The 25,353-nt window shown below is 46.2% G+C and overlaps 1 protein-coding gene across 3 annotated transcripts; it reads left to right on the forward strand.

Annotated features, from left to right (window-relative positions):
- Positions 1-1,471: 1,471 nt before the first annotated feature.
- On the forward strand, positions 1,472-24,568 carry LOC6592527 (protein dead ringer). Of its 3 annotated transcripts, none has more exons than XM_026985855.1 (11): positions 1,472-2,166; positions 11,122-11,294; positions 11,365-11,515; positions 11,576-11,963; positions 12,024-12,139; positions 17,196-17,268; positions 20,992-21,175; positions 21,669-21,816; positions 21,886-22,370; positions 22,516-23,150; positions 23,209-24,568. In XM_026985855.1, exons 1-11 carry the CDS (start codon positions 2,080-2,082, stop codon positions 23,577-23,579), a joined length of 2,811 nt encoding a protein of 936 aa, XP_026841656.1. In that variant the 5' UTR covers positions 1,472-2,079; the 3' UTR covers positions 23,580-24,568. The 3 variants fall into 3 exon arrangements, with proteins under 3 accessions (XP_026841656.1, XP_002018229.2, XP_026841657.1); XM_002018193.2 differs by having other exon boundaries at positions 12,039-12,139; XM_026985856.1 differs by lacking the exons at positions 11,122-11,294; positions 11,365-11,515; positions 11,576-11,963; positions 12,024-12,139 and having other exon boundaries at positions 1,475-2,166.
- The last annotated feature ends 785 nt before the right edge of the window (positions 24,569-25,353 follow it).

Below are 25,353 nucleotides of genomic sequence, written 5' to 3' on the forward strand. Positions count from 1 at the left end.
CTCACCATCCCATCCACTGTGTGCCCCACGAATTTGACGGCGTCTCATTAGTCACATTTAAAATTGTATTTAATTACTTTCTCACTTCATCATCAGTCAAGTCTGTGGGTCGGACGACTACGACGCCTCGTCATTGGTGTGTTTCCCTCCAGAGGGGGTGGTGGTGTGGGGTAGGTTGCACGCCTGCGCCTCCCAAAACGAATACATGCCACAGCGTCCGCTGGCTGTTTGTTGTGCAGACAAGAAGGCGAAAATTGATATACTTTCTGCTCCTGCCACTGCCACTGGCACTGGCACTGCTGCTGTCGACGTCGCTGCCTTTCATCAATTTCAAATTAGTGAAAATCGAGAAACGGAAATTATTTACTATCTGGATGGGTGAAATGAGGATGGGTGATGGGCGGGTGGACGGTACAAGAGCCATGTATCCATCTATCTACCGTTTGGGCCATTACAAGTGCAATTTATCTCGCAAATCATTAATCAGCTTTCTGTTTGTTTTTCCCCACCCACCCACACTCCACATGCCCCCCTCGTCCAGCTGGTTGATTGTTTCCCCCCTCCCCACATTAACGGCATTTGGCAAACCACAAATGTGAATGTGAATGTATGCAGAGGCCCCGCCCCATTCGATAAACACACAACGAATATTCGACAAATGAAAAGGGCGTACGTAGCTGCTCAATTGAATCGCGTATAAAACACGATCGAAAGATATACAATACATAGGCACTCACACTGCACTACAGGCTTGAGTAATGGGAAAAAATAATACTTGACTTTGGTCGTTGTAGAGTTATACTGCTTCAAACCTGCTATATTCCACTCACTTCCACCTGTACAGTTTGCACTCTTTTGCACATAGTAACCCCATTCGGTTTATTCACCAACCCTGCTCAACAGTGTATTCACGCTGTCTACACACATGGTCTCTGGCCTTGTCTGTATGGGTATCGAAACGGGCGATACGTTCACACACAAACAAACACGAATTCAGGTATTTATTGCATAGATTACTCTTACATAGTTACATACATCAAAACATACATACATCGAGTGCATACGATTGGTTGACTGCTCTCTCTCTCCCCTTCCTTGTTGAGTGAAACGGGTGGCAAAGAAACAGTTGGGAGCGAAAAGAGAGAAGTGAAACGAATAGCATCGGAACATCAAGCCACTCATACAGGCAACGAAGAAATGAGTCGTGAGCGTAATTTTGAATGGGCTATAAAAAGGGGTATGGACAACAGGCGAAAACAGCCAGGGAACAAATTGAAAACAAGTACGAACCTCACCTCGCCGAGCGTGATGAAAAATGTGCTATGAAAACAAAATTGAATTTTTTCATGGTATGATCGGCAAAAGGGTGAATTTTACCTTGCACGCCTCGCATTTTCAGTGCCGTTTTGCCTGTTGGTCATACCTATTTGTTTCTCGGCAATTTGCCAGTGGGCGGACTTGAAAGAACGGTTGGAATTTGAAATTACAAGTAGACACGGGGTCCAAACAAGCCCCAATTCGCTTTTTTTCCTCGTTGGCGTCGGTCGGTGCTCGTCCGTGTTTGTCCGGATTATAGGAGAATATAGGAGAATTATAGGAGGAAATAACAATTAAATATTACTAATCGAGGGGCTGTAATTCGGCTCGAAAACAGTGCAGTGGTAGTGAGTGTTACGTGTTGTGTTCCGCCCCCGCCCCTGTCCACGTTCCGCAGAAGAATAATTTGTGCAACAACGGTAAAGTTTGCCAAGAAATATTCGCAACCAAACAAACAACGAGAAGAGCAAGCAAAAAGCGAAAAGTGATCAAACGGTTCTTCAACGTCTCTTTTCGCCTCTCTTGGAGAAACCGAAGCGTGGGAGACGACCACCGAGGATCGACATCCATACCAGAACATAACGGTTCGCGCGAACGACACAAATGCAAACGACAGACGGAAGAAGAGCCACAAAAAAAGCTAAGAAACACAACAGAAAGTGTGCGGTGATATAGAAAACAGCAAATATCGGAACATTGATCTGAATCAGTATCAGAATATTCGTGGACCAGAGTGAGATAGAAGAAGCAGCGCTGGCTTCAATGCAACTTCGCGTGCACCCTACTATGGACTGTAGCGGTCGTTCAAATAGCAATATTGAACGTGATTCCGATTTGGGAGACGATCTGGTAAGATATGAAATTGTCGATTGAAAGAAAGTTGTGCTAAGGAAATGTAAGTGTAAGATATGCAGTGATCTATCAGTACATATATGCTTGTATAACCAGTATTATCTTTATATATTTGCTTTTGTTGAGGGTCTCCGTCTCCTCTTAAGAACCCGTACTCGATCTGCTTGATTACTCTTGATATAACATCAAAGATTGCTTCAATATTCGCCCCTCATCATCGCGATGAGTAAGCATCTGGAAGCGCTCGGCTGAAATACGTTTCATGCCAAAAATATGCCACAGACTCGTGTCTATCTGAACATCTCTTTCAATTATTTGACAAAATGTCCCAAGGTATATATTTCACCAGATGAAATTTGTCAAATCGAAATTAACGCAATATTCATCCTTTCATCTATCCATTAAATAGAGAATTTGATTGGTTTTGGTAACTCGATCATCATATTTCTGAAAATATTACATCAGAGATAAAGTGGATGTCAGAGAAAGCTATAGGGGAAATATCCAAACAGGTGTGTCGAACCGATCTGATTTGCCGTCGGCTTCCTACTTCTCCTACACCTTGATGATGATGATCTCTTATTTGGTTATTGGAGTTATTTTTGTGTTCGGCCTCAACCAGAAAACGAATTCAAGCAAAATCAAGTTAAATTGTTTGCAAACGATTCAAAGAGTAATTATAATGTTAAGATAATGTTGATATTGATGCAGGGGACAGAGGGAAGGCAGATATACTCGTATTTTTTTGGCGTTTCTATTTGTTAGAGAGCCGTTAAAAGGTGACATGCTAAATGGTACCACACAGCGCATTTCTCAAGCAGACCCACACAGATACAGATACTCACACATTCACACATTTACACATTGATTGGGCCTAAGTGCATAACATACTCATAAATACAAATAGATTCATCTGTTTCGGGAGGACGGACCCAGAGGCAGAGCAGAGACAGAGCCAGAGCCGCGTCCCGTCATCAGTGGGATCTCGTTCACAATTTCCATCTACCATCAATTGAAAGATCTCTTTCAATCCAAGCTCTTTGATGGCGTTCATATGTAAATAAATTGTTCAAATATTTGCATTATTTGTTAGTACCTTAAATGAATATTAAATGGGTTTTATTGCCTTTCAGTCCGCCGTTCCATTCGCTTTCAGTCTCAGGTATATCGTATCCATTGGTATGTGAATGTCGGCTGTGCAGCATCCGATGATGCTGCCGATGCTGTCGATGCTGTCTCTTCTTCAATTCAATAAAACTCTTGTTAGTTTTTTCCAGCCTTTTGTTTTTCTTTCAGTTTTATTGTTGTTAATAGACAGTGTGCCGGCAGTGGCAGTGGCGGTGGCCGGCCGGGTCGATCAACAATGAGCCAGACTTTATACACTCTCTCGGAGACGAGATGCGGCTATTTACATAATTTTTAATAGCCTCGCTTTTGGCCAGGCCATCCAGCCACCGACTCCTCTGATAGCCGGGCTGTTGTGCTGTGCAAACATTGTCCCGTCATATGATTATTCGAATTCCACTTTGAGACATTCATTCCCTTCTTTGCGGCGGGTGTTAATTGAAGGGTAAGGATGAGGAAGAACGGGGGTTTCACAATTGAATATCACTTACATACGCCACCAACAACCCAACAATCGACAACCCCATGTGGGTGTTATTTAATTAACTCAAACCCCGAACTGAAAACTCTTTATATGCTGGTGTCATTCGCACATCCGATCCGAAAACGATTCCCGCTTCTCGCGGATCCGATCCCCATACTGTACGAGTTCCAGTACGAGTACGAGTATTTCTATTCAAATCAAATCCTAAGGCTACTCTGAGATTTTCAACTCGAAAGTCACGATTAAACAATAATGTGGGCTGTCAAAAAGTCATAAATTCTCAAATGAAACCAACTCCGAGCCTCCGAGTCGTGCCCAATGGCCCGATGCTGCTGGATGTCCGATGCCGAAGCCGATGCCCATTACTTGTTGGCCGTCGTCGTCATTCCAGCACCGCCTTTAATTACTTGGGTTAAACGCAGAGTTTAAAATTATTTTGTCGAATTGTTGTCTTTAATTTTTGAATCGTTTTTAAATTAAATCAAGTTCCGAACATGACTCCTCTCCCACCCCCGACAGTTGAACTTCACTGCCTCCCGCTTTGCAGTTGATTCGTTTTCTTGGCTTTTGCTCTACTGATTTTGACCACTGCACACGTGCTCTGGCCAGAGTTCCCACATTATATCATGGCCTTCGTGAGGGGGCAAGAGGTTTGGGGTTGGGGTTGGGGTCTCCTCCGAAAATCTCAGTGGTTGTTAACTGCCCGTTTGGTGGTGCACGGATTCACACTTTGGAATGGTTTTCGGGATTTATTTGTGGTTTATGGTCGGGTTTTTAATGGATTGATAGTAGCACTTGATGGGAATTGAATTTTGAACATATTTGAATGGAAGATCTCTTATAGAATATAGGTCTTTGCGCTTCCTAACGAACTTTTAATGAATCCCTTCAATTGGTTGTTTCTTCTGATGGTCGAATGCTCGAATGGAAAATAATGCAGATTGCATACCCCCTCTCTGGATATATCCCTCTCCTCCCCAGTCTTTTGGCCATCTCATTCATTCCACTAACTCATTTGGGTCGACAACGGCACCTGTTATAATTTGTTTGGCTTCTTGTACGCTGACAGGCAACGATTTTTATTAAATTCTTTTTGTGTGCTCCTCTTCTTTTCCTTCATGCTGCTTCTGTTGCTGCTGTTGTTGTTGTTGCATAACCATATAACCTACAGAGTGCGTATGTATGCGACTGTGGGGCAGGAAAAATATTTGATTAAGTATCTAGTGGGGAGGCCTGCCCTGTCTTGCCCTGCTGCTGCCCCTTCCATTGGGGTGACACTTTGGCTTCCACTTTCCGCCACACCCCCACTCCCACCCGTGACACACTCGACGCTTTGGTGGCGCTTTCAACCGCAATGACAAACGAAATTTGTTTTGCTTTTAGTATCTTTTGGGCGCGAACTTGAAACTGTCCAAAAGGATGGGGTGGGGGCAGGGGCACGTGTGTTGTGTGTGGTGTCGTGTGATGTATATGGGGCCGTGTCCCGTCATTTGTGGCAGAATGAGTATAGGTTTTTAATTTAATTTTCGCAATAACAAATTCGAAAAAAAAAGTTGTATGGCGACAAATGTCAGCCACAAAATCAACTGCAGAAAGTGCTCATAAAGAAATATGATTATTATTGGTAATATTAGTACAGTTTTTTCCCTGCCGTTGCTGCTGTTTCATCTACTGTTTTTGTTGTTGCCGTGGCCGTATTGTTTTTAATGAATTTATGAATTATTTTCCCAACCATAGCTAATAAAACTGTTAATTGGATTTTTCCAGCACAGCTGCCGATTGTGCGATAAACTTTTGCGCCAACGCGAAATACAAAAAAAAACAAGAAAAAATGGCAACAAAAATAACGAATCGCGAATGGCGAATCGCCAGGCGAATAAGTGTGAATGCAAAAATATGAATACCAAGGTGTATTCATACCAAGGTGAGGCAGCTATCGCAAGGAAACACCTCAAACCATGGTTCATATGGGAGGATAATATATTTGTTGCGTAGAATAGAATGATCGAGAATTGTTGTCAGAGTGCTATTTCTCCTATTTCTCTCCTCTGTATTTCTCCCCCGAAATTGGGTGTGCCTTTGGCGAATGGTCGGGGGAGCCCACCAAGAATTTCATTTCCGAAATCCTTCCCATCCCCTTCTTTAAGGCCCTGACTCACAATCCGAAATCAACTGTTTATTGTTTTGTGGAAAGTATAGACTCGAAGAGAGCTTTCTTCAGATGACTCCACACCCAAAAAAAAAGGCACAAAAGTAATGGAGTATATTTTTGGCAGACGACGGCGACAAGCCATTTGCCCCCCTCCTGCCTCCTGCCTCCTGAGTTCCATATCCAGACAACCAGTCCGTCCAAGCAGTCCAAGTCGTCGGTCTTAGGGGCAGGGCCAGAGACAGGCCAGGCCGACTTGCGGGCTGGCCAAAGCAATAAAATAATGCAGTTTTTAATTATTGCCGCCTGCAATCGAAGCTAGACGCAGTGAATCCACCCCAGACCCAGACATTGAATGTGGACGTGGTCGGGTCGGGTCGGGGTCGGTCTTGCAAGCGGGGGCTCCGCAGAAATAAATAGAGAGAGAGCCAGAAGAGAAGCTTCAGCCGAACCCAACTATTGCTGGTTGTTTAACCGTTGCGTTTTTCCTCCTCCTCGCTGCTCCTTCCCCTGCTCCTTCTCCACCCTTCCCTCCCTCTCTCTCACTCCTACTCCTCCTGTTGCCATTTAACCGGTTTCGTTTTTTGTGTTTTTATTGTTTACGCGAAACTTTTAGTCTGGCGTCCCGGCCGTCTGTAGCGCTGTAGCGCTCACTTTACATGGGCGTGCGTGTACGTACACATATGTACATGCATGTGCATGAGTACGGGTATCTGTGTGCGCATATGCCGGCATATGTGTATCTGACAGATACTTTTTCGCGGACGCGAATGCGGCTCGCCAGCGCCATTACGTTTTGCTTGTGTGTGTGTGTGTGCGCGAGTAGGCATGCGTGTGTGTGTGTCTGTGTTTCTGTTTTGTTGTTTCCATTTTTATATTTTATTCGCTTTATTTTTTCCGCTCCGACGCTCGCGAGCGAATGAAATCGCGTTTGTTAGCACGCATACAGTCGCTCGTGTATCTGTGTGTGTGCGCGCCGTATGCACGTATCTGTCAGATACGTTTTGCATTTTAATTTTATTTCCATGCCCCCAATGCCTGCTGCGGCGGCGGCAGAGTGGAGTACGATCTCTTCTCGACCACGTTGCACATGTTTTTGTTGCTGTTGTTGTTGTGTTTTTTGTCCTTTTTCCCACATCTTTTCTTTTATATTCCCTCTTTTAGCCGCTGGCTGTGGCTCTTCCACCCCTTCCCCTTTGCAGTTGCTGTTGTTGTTTGTCGTCGTTGCAGCGCGTTTTAAATACATAATTCGCCACGGGGTAGATGCGTAAATGAGCAATTTTTATTTATATATGTAGATAAATACACACATATTTATTCGGTTACAAGATACGCGTATGTATGTATGCTTGAGAACACATGTGGCAGTACCCCTTAGGGCCTGGATCGTTGGTCCAAAAATTGATTGAACAATTCGGAATATCTGGGATTTTTTTGAGGAAAAATAAATACTCACAAGTATATGTATCTCTTAAATAGATGATATCCTATAGATTTAATATTCAAATCCGATTCGGTATTCTTTTGTTAATTTCTCAGTTTCAGCATCGGTATATAACAATAATCCCAACAAACTTAGGACGACAGCACGCCCCGAGCTGATCCTCAATAGACGAGGAGAGACGAAGAGGACACTTGAGTCATAAGGACATTAGGCCTTCGGTTCGTTAAGAGTTCAAGCTAAAAAACAAAAACAAAAAGGAGAAGAATGGAAAATGAAAAGAAACACGAGGACATGCAGTTGCAGTAAAAGAAGCAAAGCAAAGCAAAGCCAGACATCGAGAGCTAAAGATACAGATACAGATACACATTACACATTACACATGCTGCTCGCTGGCAATGCATAATCTTAATCCTTCACACAATAAACGCCCCTTTGTGTGCGGTGGTTGGTAGCAGCGGCTGATCCTGTTTGCTGGCAGCGCCCTTCACAGCTTGCCTTGACGGTCTGGAGGTCCTGAGGTCCGTTCGCGGACAGCATTGTCACATTATGGATTTCCGAGCGGTCGCAGCGGCACGTCCTTTTGTTTTAAATTAGCACGGCATGTTGCACATGCTGCGGCACGGGTTTGCTAAGGCTCCGTCCGTCCGTCCGTCTGTCCGTTGGTCCGTTCGTCTGACGGTCCGTTTCCTACAAATTTGTCCATTCGATTGTTAAACAGCGAATGGAAATTAACTAAATTGGAAATGGAAATGCAATGATAATAAATTTGAGATACATTATTTTCCAGCTACTTCTATCGAAAATGTAATGTAAACTAATTAGTGATAAAAAAACCAGGGGACAAAAGGAGTGGGGAGTGGAGGGGGGGAGAAAAACTGTCAACGGCAAATAAATTAAATATTTTACCTATACCAAGGCACTATTGTGGCACTCAGATAGATAGTCGTCGTCTGTCTCCGAGTCGCCTCTGGCAACGGCGGTGTATTGAAAGCTATTAAAGTAAATTGCACTATCGCCCCCTCTCTGGGGCCCACATCCACCTCCACATCCACATCCATATCCACCTCCATTTGTATTGTTTGCGTTCTTGGAGTACTTCCAGTACGCCTAGTAGTTGTATCCGTATCTGACACATGTACAGCCCGCCAGCAGAGCAGCAGAGCAGAGAGGTCTAATTGCGATTTAATGTCTTTTGCTGAAAGTCGAGCTTCGCTTCGACCTGCAGTTGAGACGATAACAGTAGCGTTTTATCAATGCTAGAATTAATGGAACTAACGTGTCCCTCAGAGACCACCATATGCATATCCACATATCGGTATATACTTGTATATATATCCATTAGCTGGATGTACTTCTGTATGAGTGTGACTGCGAGTGGGGCTGTGTTTTCCCCACCATACATACATCCATCCATCCATCCATCCAGCCATTGGATGTGACTTAATGCCTTCCAAGTGGAACACCTTATCGCTTCATGCTGATTTATGCGACGCCTATTACAGCCGCAGCCCATAGCCGCAGCCCTTAGCCCGAGAATGCTTCCCCAGAAGCTCCCACTCCGATATTCAGATGAAATTCCATATCTTTTCCAGGAATTGTGGCTTTTGTTGCTTTTGATGGATGGATTCCTTTCCATTGTTTTCGGCTTGCACGGAAAACGCAACCAATTTCTACCAATGCTTTACCATAAATTTCCTTTAAGAAAAACGCTTCTAGATCATCGATTCATGATTCAGCTACGAGCATTAAATAACACTTTCTGTGAATATTTTATAGCTCTAAAATAAATTCTATCGACCCATCCTCGTAGTACACAACTTTGTTCGATTTGTAATGCATAAAATAAATAAATTACAAACTTAAAATGGTTTTGGGGTGTGGATCCTCCAACCAACCAACCAACCATCCATCCATCCATCCATATTTTCGCATCCATTCGCAACTGTAACGACTGCAGAGGCAGCAGCAACAAAAAGCGGCACAAATTCGTTGTGCATTAATTAGACATTTTATAGGTGCAAGTTGGCATGGCCTGCATGTACCTGGTGCCTGGTCCCTGCCATTGGGCAGACCAGAGCAGACCGGACCACAATTATAATTGTTTGGGCCTGGTCAACACGAGAGTAGCGCAACAGAAAACCGCAACGCAAAAGGCAGTCCAGAAGACGAGAAGAGCACCCAGTGGAGCGTACCGTCCATACGTGTATTTCGCATGGCTTCGATAACTTACATTAATTTGATATATACACACACACACACACACAGACATAGAGGAGTGCGAGTACTCTCCAGTGAAGTAACCACTGACTCTTTGGCTAACTACCAACCAACCCGTCACAGCCAGAGCTAGAGCCAAAGCCAGAGCCGTCAGAGCCAGGCCAAGTCAAGAGGCCACATCCCATGCATGCGAGAAGCGATCATAGCGCTCTCATTTCTCTCTCTAGCCACAGCCACATACATACTTGTATATGCATGTATCTTTAAGCTTCGTACAAGATACAAGTAACTTTCCCCCCTTCCCACCCTCCGTTTTTGAGTGTGCAACATTTTCGCTTGGCTCACATTTTGCGCCAAACTTCAAAGAATTCCGAGAACTCTCTTTCTCTATGGTCGAGGCATTGTCTATGCCTTGGTTTTGGTTGCGTTTATGATTACACCCAAGCGACACCACCAGCACCAGCACCAGCAACAGAAACAGCAACAACACTTGCCACTACTCAGCCCAGGCGATGGATGGGGCAAGGCGATAAATGTTGTACACATATCTATATCTACATACGAGGAGTACTCGTTCCTGGGCTCCGACACCGTCTCTGAGCCCGACTCCGACTCCGCTTAGACTCTGGCTTACTTTGTGGAACGTTGCTCTGCTGCTGCTGCTGCTGCTGCTGCTGCGTTGACTGTTGGCTGTGTTTAAATTGAAAATTCCCGATTTGCACACAGTCACAGATGCGCTTAATTTGCACCTCTCCAAATGCATAAAAACCAAGAAGCCGTGATGGAGTACCAGTGCCAGTGCCAGTGCCAGTGCCCAGAGTGGCAAGTCCATGCTGTCGCTGTCGCTGTTGCTGGTTGCTGGAGATGCAGTTGCAGTTGCACTCTCGGCCATGCGTGGCGCACTTCTTGGCAAAGAGTCACGGCTGAAAATATTCACAGTTCGCTCTGACCACGACTCTCCCGGGGCAGGAGAGTACTCGGCTCTCGGCTCTGCCCTCTCTAGCGGCTCTGGAGCCCTGGAGCTATGGTGCCTGATTGCCGTTTTGCGGGTCTGCCATTGTTAATTTATTAAGTGGTTACCTTTGTTGTCACCCTCTCCGCCTGTCTGTCTGTCTGCCTGTCCGCCTGGAGGAAGTGGCTTTCAGTTGCTTTCAATTGAATTTGCCAGGCGTGCCTTGGCTAATGTGTTTTTCCGTGTGGCACGGGCCGCGAGGCAAGGCTGAGAGAGAAACACCATAAACCAGAGTCTGAATCAGAGCTAGATCTAGAGCTCAAATCCAGACTCAAATCAATGACCATTTGCTAAGTGCTGCCCACGCCACAGTCACAGTCAATGGAAAGAGATCTTTATATATCTGATTCTTATTCGGATTTTGATTACGATTCTGCCGCCTTCGATCGGTGGACAAAGCGCTGCCCATTAGCGTCTCCCAGCGGGCGGCCAATTGTGGCGGCTTGTTGACATAAGCGCCGCCATCAATCCGCAATCCGCACTCGACTCAAACGTTTCCTCCTCTTCTCTCTGCCCGACAGTCACATGGTGATCGAACGGACGACGAGATGCGCGACTGTGACTCCGTGGAGGGAGAGCATCATCAGCTGAGTGCCAAGGCGGCGATTGCTGCCAGACTCAGTCACACAGCGGCCGGCGGAGGCGGAGGCCACAACTTTGCCAGTCCCGATCAGCAGACAGAACTGCCACTAAGGTGAGAGAGCACCCAAGAGTGGGGCTTGGGTAGTGATTCCTAATCTCTATCGCTATCGCTATCGTTGCAGCCATCACCATCAGCTGCCGCCAAATCATCCGCTCAATGCGCTGGGCAGCTTCATGGGCATCGGGGGACTACATAGCATTCCAAATCTGCAGCACAGCGACGTCCTGGAGAAGCTCAAGATGCAGGTGCGCGACATGAAGGTGGGACTAATGGTGAGTGCATGAATGAGTGCCTGAGTGGCTGGCCGAATCAACGCCACGTTGCTGTTGCAGGAACAGGACTATGCGGCCGCCGCCCATGCGGCAGCCTTCGGGGCCAATATGCTGCCCACGACGATTAGCCCGGGCTTCACCCTGCCCCACAATTCGGTGGCAGCGGCAGCGGCGGCAGCCTCCTTTGGGCATGTGGCCTCGGCGCCCACCGCCAGCAATGGCGGCAGCTACAACGGGGGTGTCATGGGAGGAGGCACCACCACCACACCAAGTTCGGGCAACAATCCAGCCACCAATGGAGGCAGCCACTCCGTTTCCAACAACAACAACAGTAGCAGCGGAGGAGGAGGAGGAGGTGGAGGAGCAGGACCAGGAGGAGGCACAGGCGGAGGACATCCCTTCTCGTTTGCATCGCCCACAGCAGTGGCAGGCGGTGGCGGCAAAGAAGGTTGGTATCGTGGCATCGCCACTCGAGGGGACTCCATTTGTGTTTAACTGTTGCACTCAGCCCGCCACTTTGCAGCTAATTCCGCATCGAACTCATCGACGTCCAGCGAGGCATCGAATTCATCGCAGCAGAATAATGGATGGAGCTTTGAAGAGCAGTACAAACAAGTCAGACAGGTTAGTACCCAGTCCCCAGTACCCAGTCCCCAGTCCTCAGTCTTAGTCCCAAACCTAGTCATAGTCCCTCCTGTCAGTCAATTGAATTCGACAGAAACTCTCTCACTGCAAACAAGATGCAGGCAAAACTATCAATTAACGGCTAATAGCAAACGCATCGGGCTCTCGGGCGACTGGCAGGCAGGCAGGAGCCAAGCTGTGAGCCAAGCAGGAGCATAAGCAGACGCAGGAGGCATGCCAACTGGACAGCAAGCAGCAGCATCATCTTCTCGTCATCTCCTGGGGAACGAAACCAGTTAAAAGGCCAGTTATGATCTCGTTTCGAGGCTGCTCTGCTCTGCTCTGCTCTGTGCTGCTATCTGCTGCTTAGTGCCGCCTTGAGGCGTTCCACTCGATAGTTCCGGTTTGCAATTGAGCAATTAATGAAGCCCATCTCTTAAGGGCGTTAATTTGGTGAGAAAATAGCTAGTTTACCCCCCACTTCTTGTGCTCTCCCCTCCCTCTACCGTTCTGTGTGCGGTCCGATCCAGATGCTGACCAAGATGAGCAATTAGGCCCGAAAACTTGTGCGCCGCTTTGCCGCTTTTGGGGTCGATTCGGGGCGAGTGCGAGTTCGAGTGCGCGTCGAGATCTGAGGCGAGAGGAGAAGTGCACAATTTTTTGGTCATTAAATTGTGGTTGCCAAAAATGTGTGCGAGTGTAGCCGTAGCCGTAGCCGTAGCTGTATCCGTGTCTGTGTCTGTTGCGTCGTGTGAACCTCAACAGCTTTTGGTTCGGCTCGGGTTGGCCATAAAAACGGAATTTCGATTAACTTTAAATGCACACACACAGACGACCACACAGTCCATCCGTCCTCCTCCCTTTTCAGAGCCATAGCGAGAGCTATCCATCAAACGGAGCCCGCATTCTCTATGCACTATAAAAACTTTGACCCTCGCAATGCACTGCAAAAGATACTTATGTATCTCTGTATCTGTATCTGTATCTGTATCTGTATCTGTATCTACGCTTCACGCTTAACACCTTCGCTTACTCCGTGTGTGAGGAGTGAGGCTAAGGCTTGAATGATGATGATGTTTTTGCTGAAACCGGCTCCCCCTAAACCCGCCAGCCACCCCCGCGGCCCCAATCGCAGCCGCCTCGATAGGTGAGGTGTTGGGCTAAATCCCTTGAAGCTGATATTCAAAATGGCCTGCCGTCTGCCTTCTCCTTCATTAATTGTGAAAAACGGAATGAAATGAGGCGAAACGTTAATTACGTTAATTGAACAGATTGGCCAGCACAGGGCGACTATGAAGAGACCATTTTGAAAGAGAGAATCTCACAGATACACACAGAGATACTCTTATGTATCTGCGAACACTATCCGCCATTCGCCATTCGCCATAGCATCGCAAGTCAGATTCTGCTCTGATTTTAGCGGTGTAGCAGTCTCCCTGGCTCCCCGCATCCCCTCCCCATTGGTCTGTGCTTTGCGCCATCCGTCAGTCAGCCATCTATCCATCCCATCCCATCCCATCCATCCATCTATCCATCTCGTATCTATCTTTCTATCCATCCATCCATCTATCCGCAGACGAAGACGACGAAAACAACAACTAAAATAAATAAAAATATTATTTTTGGTACATTTCGCTCCTCGTTTCTTGTACTAACGAATATTATATAGTTCTTCGTTTGGCGCTGTTCCACTCTGCTATGCTCCGCTCTGCCCTGCTCTGCTCTGCTCTCATTAATCAATGTCAATTATCTGTACATACTGAATAATTATGTTTAATTATAGACCCCGTCTAAAGCATTTTCCAATATTATTTTTATTCTATTTCTTTGTACTTTAATTCTGAAAAAAGCAACCATACATGCTCGTACCTCCTACCTCTATAGAAGAATTCATATTCTATTTACTGTGGAATTTCCCTTCAATACGCAACCTTTTTTTCTTTTTTTCTTTTTTGGCGCGTGTTCTTTGTAATTAGTTGGATATCTTAGTCATCGGAAACTATTCTAATGGACTAATGACAGAATTCCGAAGAATACGCAAAGAATTCTTAAAGGCCAGAGCTTCTCTCAGATCTCCCTACCCATACTTTTCTCTTTTATAAAATATACTTTTGTATATTGAGTATCGTTAACCTTAAACGAACTTCTATCAGCTCGAAAATGTCAAAAAGATACATCAAATATACGGAATTTAAAGATATGTTGTCTAAGATTGACATTAATTTGGTTCTTAAAAGCATTAAGCAGTTGAGGAGATACAGCCACATTCTTTAGCAAAAAAAAAGAGCCAGCAAATGAAGTAGAATATAAAACTGAACAATCTGTTCAACACATTTTGAATAATGAGTGTGAAATTCTTGAATAAATATGCAGCGCATCGCAACCTGCAGATGCATTCTCAATCTGTATCTGTACATCTGTATCTGTGTGTGGCTGTGGGTGTATTCGTGTAAGTGGCTCGATGCAGCAGGATAACACTTATGATTCCTGCAACGGGATCTGTGTCCAAATATACGAATATAAAATTTTAATGTTTCCATTGGAAAGGAAACCTTTTGCTGTTGCTTTTCTCTGTATCTGATAGTTATAAATTACACCCACACACGTACAGAAAACGCAGAGGGCTGGCACCGAAAAATTGATCTGCTGGCGAAAATGCATTTGAAGCATTTCCCAGAATCAAGGATTCAAATTTCAAGCAGTCGGTCGTCGTCGTCTGCGCGAGGGATTTGTTAGGTTAGGTACTAAGTCCAGGCGACAAATAAGTGAGATTATTTTTATAACCCAAGCCCAAGCCCGAACCCATACCCACACCCAAAAGCAGGCCCGAAAGGATCGTATGTATGTTGTACGAGTATGTGCTGCTCAACATGTGTCCTTTTGGAAGGACATGCAGCAGCCAGCACAGCGGCGGCTTCGATAGTTATAAAAACGATTATGATTGGTCTACAAACTCCTGTTTAGGGGATAGACAGAATTCATGTATTTTCCGCTTTATTGCTTTATTGCCTGCGGATTTGTGAGATGAGATACATGCACGAGTATATTGGTAGCGCTTAACGGTTCTGCGGCTGCTGTGATGCAAGCCAGGGATCGGATCGGATCGGAACGGAACGGATAGTGGCAGGTTTTCCAACAACCCTGCCACGTGTGAGTGTGTGTGTGTGTGTGTGCGATGGAAAGCGGGACTTCATTTTATGATTATTAATACAAAATACCCCAGACAAGCAGGCAGGCACACAGATACCCATGTGTGCCTCTCTGTGTGCGTGTGAGTGCAACAACAGCATCGACGGCATCGACAGCGACAGCAGCGGCGGCAGCAGCATCTCAATCGAGACTCCTACCATATTTTTAGTTGATAAACGACCTTTGATGGCGTTGCATCGTCGCGTTGATCAATGTCCCCCTCGTCTGGTATAAAAAATCGATTTTCTGTATATAAATCGATCGTCGAGTGATCTCGGGAATTGCAAACAAGTGAACCGTGACCTGACCGTGTTGTCTGCCAATCAAATAACCCCCCATCGAGCTCAACAAGTGCGATTAAAATGCTCATTTCGGAAGATCAAATACAGGAGGTACATACATAAATACTACCACTAGATACCAGATATATCTTCAGTTTGAAGTGCAGCTTAAATTCCAGTGAATCAGATCGAAAAAAAGATCTGAGCAAATCGGTTAACAACTTTCCAGTCTGAGACTTCAATCAATTTATTTCTGTTCCTTTTTTGGTTTTTTTTTTTTCATTTTTGCCCGACTCGACTCTTAGCGCAAAGAAGTATTAGGGAATAAATATAAATGTGCATATATTCGTATCTGTTGGATACAGATACAGTGGTGGTGCTGCTATAGCTCTTGTGGGCGTCGTGCATCATAAAAAATATATCCCCAGCCACTTTTTTTTGGGAAGCAGGCGGCAGGCGGCAGGAGGCAGGCGGCAGGCATCAGCCTCGTCTCAGAGTCGTCAGAGCCAGCCACAGTCTGTGGCACGGAGAGCGGCTCTGGGGCTGACTTGGTTTTAAATCATTTATGCGAAGTGAAGGAAGCAACGAAAGGGTGGAGTGAAGGGGTACAGCAGGGTACACAGGTACACAGACAGTGGAGGAGCCGAAGGAGGCAGTTCATCATTCGCATTGACTTAGAATGTGCACCGCGGATAGAAGAGATCTCTGGTCTCTGGATCTCTGTTTCTGTCTCTGTCTCTGTATCTGTGTATCCCCCTCTTTGCGGAGTGTGTTGCTGCTGATGCTGCAGTAGGCGGAAAGTATGATGAATTCCGAATTTGATGAGTTCACTCCGATGTTGTCATTAATTTTGAACATACTCGTACTCGTAGTTGGAGCTGCTGCAGCTAAACCCAAAGCCAGGGCTTTTGGCTAGTTTAAGGCTTTCCTTTTGCAGAAGATGCCAGCCAGCCAGTCGCGGTTCCTGGTGGCAAAGGTCAAAGCATGAGCCTCGGGAGAACCCCGAGTCTTCCCCAGTCTCTCGGTGGAAACGTAGATGATAAATAATAACGAATAGATGGCAGATACATATGTATCTGTATGTCTATCTGCCTATTTGTATGTATCTCTAGCCCTATCTTTATCACCTAATTATCCATTGTACTCGCACTCTTCCCTTGTTCCCTTTTTCCTTTGACCTTTTCTATTATACTTCACGCTCATTGAGTGCCTCACACTCGAAACGAGGCCAGAAATGGAGGTTAGGGGAATGTTTCTCTATCAACCCCCAGCAAACAAACCACCGAGAGAACGGCGGCACTCATAGAGAGAGAGAGAGAGAGAGAGCGAGAATTAACGGCGCAACACGCGCCCCTGTCAACAGCCACATCCACAGCCAAACACATCAACATCTATCTATTGTTGTCCCAACATTCATCCCAAACAAAAGGGCAAAAGCGGGCCAAACGCCATTTTGTGCGAAACCATTGGCCAAAAGAGTCAAGTTGTTTGTTGTTGCCACCCATTGTTGCATACTGCCCATTGTATCCATATTATAAGGTTATTATAACACTCTCTGTACGTCTCTCCCTCCTCTGTACTTTCAGCTCTACGAAATCAATGACGATCCCAAGCGCAAGGAGTTCCTCGATGATCTGTTCTCGTTTATGCAAAAGCGCGGTAAGTTGCAAGCTACAGCAGGGGGGAAATAGGTGGAAAAGGGGGCCTGGCCTGGGAGGGTAGGGTAGGGGGCTATCCAGATTGTGGTTTGGGGCACCATTTGCATATCCCTGGCCTGGCCAGGTCTGGCAATGATGACAGATTGCTGACTCAGCCAGCCAAGTGTTTTTGGGCTCACTCAAATTATGTTAATTGAATAAATTTCTCGGCACTTTGACGTTTGATTTTGAAGCTTGGGGCCGAAAAGGGGAGCCATTAAAATATGCAGAAATTCTAGTGAAAGAAACCCATCAAGAGCAACAGAGAGTGGGAGAGGGAGAGAGGGAAAGAGGGAGGGATGGCAGCAGCAGCAGCAGAGAAATCGTTATGCGGATGACTTTTTGTCATTTTGTCACTTCAAATTACTGTCAAACTCACACACACAGTTCCTCAAGGGAAAGGGGTATGTGATGTGGCGTGGGGCATGGGGGTGTTTATGCACCATATGCATATTGGTACTTAAATTTCGAAGGCGACTCTGGCCGCTGCAATCGGAGCAAATGCCTATTTATAAGCCAGGCAAGCCTTCGAGCAAGCGCATGCTTTCCTGTACTTTTGTCATTAATTATGAGAGCATTACCGAAAATGCATCGGAAATCTGTGGCAGAACACGCACACACACATATGGCAGCTTGTCGTGACTGTACTTGCTTAATAAATCTCACTTCCTGTTCCTTGCGGCGTCCTTTTCGCCTGAAAATGTAATCACAATTCTTGTGATTTTGTGACTTTTGTGCGATGGTATTGTGCCTCGACTCGACTCGACTCGACTGTCGAGTGTTTGTTGCAATCGCCTGACTGACTGACGACTTGAGAGTGCATTAAATTTGTTTGTATTTGCATATCGTAGGAATTGAGTAGGGCCCGGCCCTATCCGCAGACGATACTCTTTGTAGGGCGACAGAGAGAGGGGTTTCTATATGTCCATGAATTGTATTACGTAGTTTAACTTTGCATTTATTTAATGAGTGAGGGTTTCTTTTATGAGGTAGGATACCAGATGATCTTTAGAAATGGGAACTAGATGTAGCACAGGGAACTCTCAAGCAAAGGGAGTAGTATCTTTCAGTCGATTCCTGAGTATCTTATTCTGCCTTATTCTCAGTTAATGTTTGTGTGTTTAACAAAAGTTCCACAGCCCACACACACACACACACACACACAAAGGCATGTCGGTGAGTATCTGTGAGTGTTTCGCACACATGTGCGAATCTGAGGCGAATGATAGTCTGTTATGTTGAGGCCTGAGCTTGACTTGGCCCCGGATGCAATTATTTATTTATTTTATCTAATTTCGTATGCATTTCATAAAATATATAAAAATATCTATGTATCTATAAGTGTGTGCTATGGTGTATGTGTGTGTGTGTGTAGAGCATCTCTAGTGCTTGACAACTTAATGGATTTTAATCTGTCACATGCGTTCAAGTTTTGACATATGCATGCCCCGACGACGCGGTCACTGGTAGCAAACAGAAGGGAGCGGGAACGGGAACGGGAGCGGGAGCTCCCACTGCGGGGTACTGCCACACTACGTACCGACTGTCTAAGATGTCGTCTGCCATGAGAAGGAAGCGCCGAAAATGCGACTCACTTCTGGGGCAAAAAACAAAGAGGAAAAGCGGAATAGCGGAAAATAAAGAGTCGAGTGTATTCCTCAGATATAGAATGTATTCAATGTATAGCAAAGCATGACTATAACCAAAATGATATTGTACAATTGTACAACTAACTAGCGGAAAGGAAAGGCAACTATGGCGGCTATAGTGCCGGGGGGAATGTGGATCGGTTGTGTTGATGCCGTGAGATGTTTGGGCACCGAAGAGCGGCGCAATTCTTAATTAAAAGACGTCAATCACTTATCAACGCTGACGCTATTTCTGGGATCGCTGGGAGCCCAGACCCCAGAGCTCAGACACGTCCTCATCCTCATCCATCCCCGAGGCAGATCGAGTGAATCAGTTGTCAGGCCATGGGATCGACGCCCACTCCCCCTCTCTCTCGCCCCCTATGCGATGTAGATGCGATGGTGGCGTTATGATTTCAGACTCGATCAAATTTCCTTTAATTTCCATTAAAAACCGCCTGACATCTAGGAAAACAAATCCACACACGGATAAATAAATAAATTTTGCCCCTAAAAGAGTTTTTGCCTGAAAGCCACCGAAAGACAAAAAAAAAGAAAAGAGGAAGATTTTGAAGAAAAAGTTGCCAAGAAAAATAATAATAAGTCGGCAGTCGGGAGGAGTCGACTGTGGCAGCATGTGCGTGTCAGGGATAGGACTCGGGATCGGGGTCGGAATCGGAATCCCCCAGAGAGGAATTCAAATCCAGCCCCCAAGGCGACCACCGATCGACTATGAGTCCGAGAGTTTAATGATCGCTCGATTCGAGGCGAGTGCCGGCAGCAGAGTTAATCATTAAATTGCCATTGATTATGTATATGATTCGTTTTTTTGTTTTGTGTGTTGTGGCTGTGGCTCGTGTGCTCTGATCGATTCTTTTTTGCTTGGATTGCCGATTGCCGGCTGGCTGGCAGCTCTTCATTTATTTTGTATTACTCGTCGTACGATATTCCTTTTTGATCCGAGTCGATCGCATCCCTCCATCCCCATACCCTCCTCACGCGCCCAATTTGTTTATATGCATAAAAAACAAAACGTATTTTCATTCAATCAACACGTCCATCAACGAGTTTGATTGATTCCTCTCGGGCTCATAAAACAGAAAATGGAAAAGAAACTAAACTCGATCGATCCTCTGCCGCATGCAGCATGCCGCATGCAGCATTCAGCAGTATTTGGGGAAGGGGAATGGGAATGGGATTTGGGATCATAAAAAAGGAAAGGAGGAGGCAGGGCCCGGCCGCTTTATACAAATTCAAATTACTCACGTACGGAGGCAGCAATTATGCAAGTTGATTTGTTTTTTATATGTTAAATGCGCTACTCTTTAAGCGGGACAGTCCATCGATAATCGACATTTGTTGGAACTATTTCAATACCGATCATCAGAATATTCCAATACTGAAAAACCAACCAAATTAAGGGATAAGTTATCTTCAAAATCATAGACATCATATTTGATACACTCAAACACCTTGCACTTTACATTGTAGCGCACACAAATAAAAAGAATAGGTGAGAAAGGGCACGTGGAAATTTCGAATAATACAATTTCAATACGAAATTGAAGCGAATGAATGCCAATGTGGATGATGATGATTAGCCGCCATAAACAGATCAACATATGTACAAACATCATGTTGTATCCAGTCATAGGTATATACAGACAGAAAGTAGACATATATTTACATACATACATACATGTACATGGGGGATCGGGCAACAATTAGGATTTATTTCTGTTTTTATCGGCTTCGGTCTTCTGAGCACTTTTCAGCCTGCTACGGCGGGGGCTACAAGTGTTAATTGCTTCGTGATCAATGGCTGATGGTGAGGGGAGAGTGGGGAAAGGAAGGAAATCTACTCTATTGGGCAGATAAATCTATTTTATAGATATTTTAACCGTGTTTTGCTTATTGGTGCATTTAACGAGCGCATTGGAAAACATTTACAAGTGCAAGAACAAGTTTTTAGTGCGCAAACAAACAAATCGGTATCGTAGGCCCCCAAAACTGAATACGCATACCTATATCTCACACTCTCTTTCTGTTTTCTGCAGGCACGCCCATCAATCGGCTGCCCATTATGGCCAAGTCCGTGCTGGATCTCTACGAGCTGTACAATCTGGTAATTGCGCGCGGTGGCCTCGTCGATGTGATCAACAAGAAGCTGTGGCAGGAGATCATCAAGGGACTGCATCTGCCTTCGAGCATCACCAGTGCAGCGTTCACCCTGCGGACCCAGTAAGTGGACACCTTGTGGCATCATCAGCACCTTTCCCCCCCATTCCCCATAAGCGTCTTGGCCTGGCCAGAAACTATGCCCAAGACAAACACAAACAGATGAGGGGGGTGAACAGAAACGGACAATCAAACAGTGCAACGTCCAGAGTCCCGCGTCCACGACTTGATAGCCGATCAAGCAGCAATCGATCAGCGAGTCTCAGTTTCGCTCTCTCTCTCGCTGTTGCTGCTCGTATCTATCCGTCTCACTTGCTCGAGCACAAGTATCTGGTGGATTGAGATTTGTTTGCCTGTCGCTTTCGTATTTACACGATAATTCAACTTAAATGCCCGACAGGACAACATCAACCTGAAGTTTCGAGTGTCCCCGTACCCCGTACCCCATCCCCCATCCACATCGACATTCCCTGCTATGCCTGGTCCCTGCTCCCTCTGGATATTTGCTGTTAGGCCATGTTTGCCGGGCTTATTAATAATTTTATGCATCTTGCAGATACATGAAGTATCTGTACCCGTACGAGTGCGAGAAGAAGAACCTAAGCACACCGGCCGAGCTGCAGGCGGCCATCGATGGCAATCGGCGGGAAGGACGCCGCTCCAGCTACGGCCAGTACGAGGCCATGCACAACCAGATGCCCCTGGTGAGTACACCTCAACCACTTGGTATAGCTCCTTATGCTCCGGATGCTAATGTTCCACTGATTGGACAGACGCCCATTTCGCGCCCCTCTCTGCCGGGTGGCATGCAGCAGATGTCGCCGCTGGCTTTGGTCACCCATGCGGCAGTGGCTAACAATCAGCAGGCCCAGGCAGCGGCCGCCGCCGCGGCCGCACATCATCGACTGATGGGTGCCCCGGGATTCGGCCAGATGCCCAATCTCGTCAAGCAGGAGATCGAGAGCCGCATGATGGAGTATCTGCAGCTCATCCAGGCCAAGAAGGATCAGGGCATGGCGCCAGTCCTGGGCGCCACACATCCCCACCAGCAGCACCAACACCAACACCAGCAGCAGCAGCCACCGCCACAGCAGCAGCAACATCTCCTCCAGCAACAACAGCAGCAGCAGCAGCGGCAGCGATCACAGAGTCCGGACATCAGCAAGCACGATGCGCTCAGCGCACAGGTGGCACTCTGGCACATGTACCACAACAACAACAGTCCACCAGGATCGGCACACACCTCCCCGCAGCAACGGTAAGAATCCAAATTGAGTGTAGAGTGCCGCCATCTGCATTGAATCTAGCTCACTGTACTAGCGCCATCTACATGCCATATAAAAAAAATACCTACCCAAGACATTAACCCTATATAACATCTAACATTTTTCTCTCCATTACAGCGAAGCCCTAAACCTCTCAGACTCTCCACCGAATCTCACAAATATCAAAAGAGAACGCGAACGAGAGCCTACGCCAGAGCCCGTGGAGCAGGACGACGGACCGCACCACCCACCGCCTGCTAAACGAGGGGGCAGCAGCCTCCTGCCGCCCGGTTTCCCCGCCAATTTCTATCTGAATCCACACAACATGGCTGCCGTGGCGGCGGCAGCAGGCTTCCATCATCAGGCGAACAGCGGCCATGGAGGACACCAGCACCAGCAGGACGCCGCCTCCGAGGGGGAACCCGAGGACGAGTACGGCCATGCAGAGCACAACACCACGGGCAACTCCTCGTCCATGCACGACGACGGCGAGGCCCAACAGATGAACGGACACCACCATCACCACCACCAGAGCCATCAGCTGGACAAGTCGGATGACTCGGCCATCGAAAACTCGCCCAGCACATCCACCACCACCGCCTCGGTGGGGCATCGCCACGGTTCGCCGGTGTCCACCAAGAAGAAGAGCGGCAAGGCGGCCCAGGCCAGTGCCAAGGATCAGCCGGAGGAGAAGTGTGGCGGTAGCTCTAAAATGAATCCACTGGATACGCTGAGCCTACTCTCGGGCATGCAGTTCCAGGTGGCCAGGAATGGTGAGTACCGCTGCTGCTTATCTGGATCCGATGTAATTCAATCCCTTATCCCTTTCAGGAACTGGCGAGAATGGAGAGCAGCAGCTTATTGTCAATCTCGAGCTAAATGGCATCAAGTACTCGGGTGTCCTGGTGGCGAATGCACCAATAACACAGGCATCGACCGGGAGAACGGGATTGCCATGCCCCGAGCCAGCGGGCGATGACGAGGAGGATGAGGAAGAGGAGGATTCGCATGCCGTGGACGAGGAGGAGGCTCAACAACGTTCGCCAGTCAAGGAAGAGGCCAACGAGGAGACAGACCAGGATATGGACACCAGTTCTGCTGCTGCTGCCATTGTGAATGGTAGCGGGGGGACAGTGGGAGCGGGAGTGGGTGCTGCCGGTGTGGGTATCTCCCTGCTGAAAGATGCGGTGCTCAGTTCGTAGGCCAGCCGGGAAAAGTATCGAGAGAGGAATACCAAAGTCATATTTTTCAGAAAAATACAAAAGAAGTAAAACTCACACAAGCACACAGATGCACAGATCCAGAACTTATATGTATATACACACACACACACAAACACAAAAAAAACACTTATGCATTCGCATACACAAACGCATACACCGTAGGAGATAGAAGTGAAATATAAGATGAAATAATGCATCCATTGTTGAGTCGGAACCATAGAGCGGCATTACAAAGAGGCAGAATCGAATCAAAATGGTTCGAATCAATCGTTTTATGTATGTGTAGCATACCCCCCAACACCCCACACCCACACCAGCATAGCACCGCTCTAAGACTAACCTAACCGCAGCATGTAGAAGATCATATAAATAATATAATATATAAAGAACGAAGTATATAAGATATATGTATGTATGTCTGTTCAATTTCCACATTTGCATAAAAGACAAGCTGGCGAGCATGTATTTACTGATAGATCATAGACATAAGCAAGCATCGATAAAGGAATATATCCATAGATACACATAGGCTAGGATTCGCGAACGCATACGCATAGGGCATAGGCTTCCCAGAAATGAGTTTTTAGTTTGTTTTTAGTATGAAGTTTGTTTTATCCTTATAAATTTCATCACCCCTCTCACCTTAAAGAAAATCATTATTTTGTGTTAAGCTTGAAAGCTTCCTCCTGTACATATCAATCAATATGTAGTCTGTATACAACACACACACACACACATCTATTATATATATAAATATATATCTTTGGATAATTATAAGAACACATTCATAAACACACACACACACACACACACACACACACACATAGAAACACACACAAAAATATCCATTATGACCACATTGAGTATGCATCATCATAGACATATATTAGATGTAGAGCCTAAACAAGTAATATTGTAAGTATAAATGTATTTGTCGTAAAATTAAATTGCGCTCTTGGCCCGAAAACAACAGACACACTCTCCCCCCCTGCAGCCCCCCAAAGTATCTCGTATCTTCTAGCTACTCCAAAGCCAAGCAGAATGTAGCAAACACCAACAAGAAGAACATGGACATATTCTAAGCATAAGCGTTCAATTTATTGAATAATAAATCTATTTAATTTTAGTTGCAATTCGCATTCGAGTCCATCATGGTCATTAAATACGGCTCCAGGGCTAATTAACAGACCCCCCGCCCAGTGGGTGTTATAACAAGTGGAGCTTGAAGGGCACGGATCGAAGTGGCAAAAGCAAACAACATGAGAATCACTCAAAGGAGCACAGCACTGCACAGCCCTTACTCCGATGCATACGATACGGCGGCTCGGTTCTGTTCCTTCTCTTATAAAACAAAAGAAATATTTGCTCTTTATGTTTTTCTTGCCTGGCTTCAATTTTCACAAGGCGAAAAAGTCATAAACACACAGAAGGGGCCGTAGATTATCATCATACTCACCGGTTGGTCGAGTAGGGGGTAGGGAGGATGGATGGATAGCGGGGGAAACCCACAAAATGCACACCAAACAAAGTGATGAAAAGCAAATGTTGTTGAAAACAATGGATCCGTGAAATTGTTCTCGCCCAGAGGACGACGACCAGTCAGACAGCTGTAAATGGCGGCGGTGTAGGTGTAGGTGTAGGCCCAGGTGAGGTCTCGGGTGCTAACTACATTAATGCATAATGATGGTTGTGGCGGGGAGCCACATTCTGTGCTGAGAGAGAGAGGAGTGGAGGGAGGCCTCTGCTGGACCAT

This window comes from Drosophila persimilis, unplaced genomic scaffold (assembly GCF_003286085.1).
Source record: "Drosophila persimilis strain 14011-0111.01,24,50 unplaced genomic scaffold, DperRS2 tig00000002-arrow-pilon, whole genome shotgun sequence".
NCBI lineage: Eukaryota > Metazoa > Arthropoda > Insecta > Diptera > Drosophilidae > Drosophila > Drosophila persimilis.

Coding starts and splice junctions, on each gene's coding strand:
- LOC6592527 (XM_026985855.1), top strand. CDS start 2,080: ATGCAACTTCGCGTGCACCCTACTATGGACTGTAGCGGTCGTTCAAAT. Junction 2,167..11,121: donor CCGATTTGGGAGACGATCTG/GTAAGATATGAA, acceptor TCTGCCCGACAG/TCACATGGTGATCGAACGGA. Junction 22,371..22,515: donor CACACCTCCCCGCAGCAACG/GTAAGAATCCAA, acceptor TCTCCATTACAG/CGAAGCCCTAAACCTCTCAG.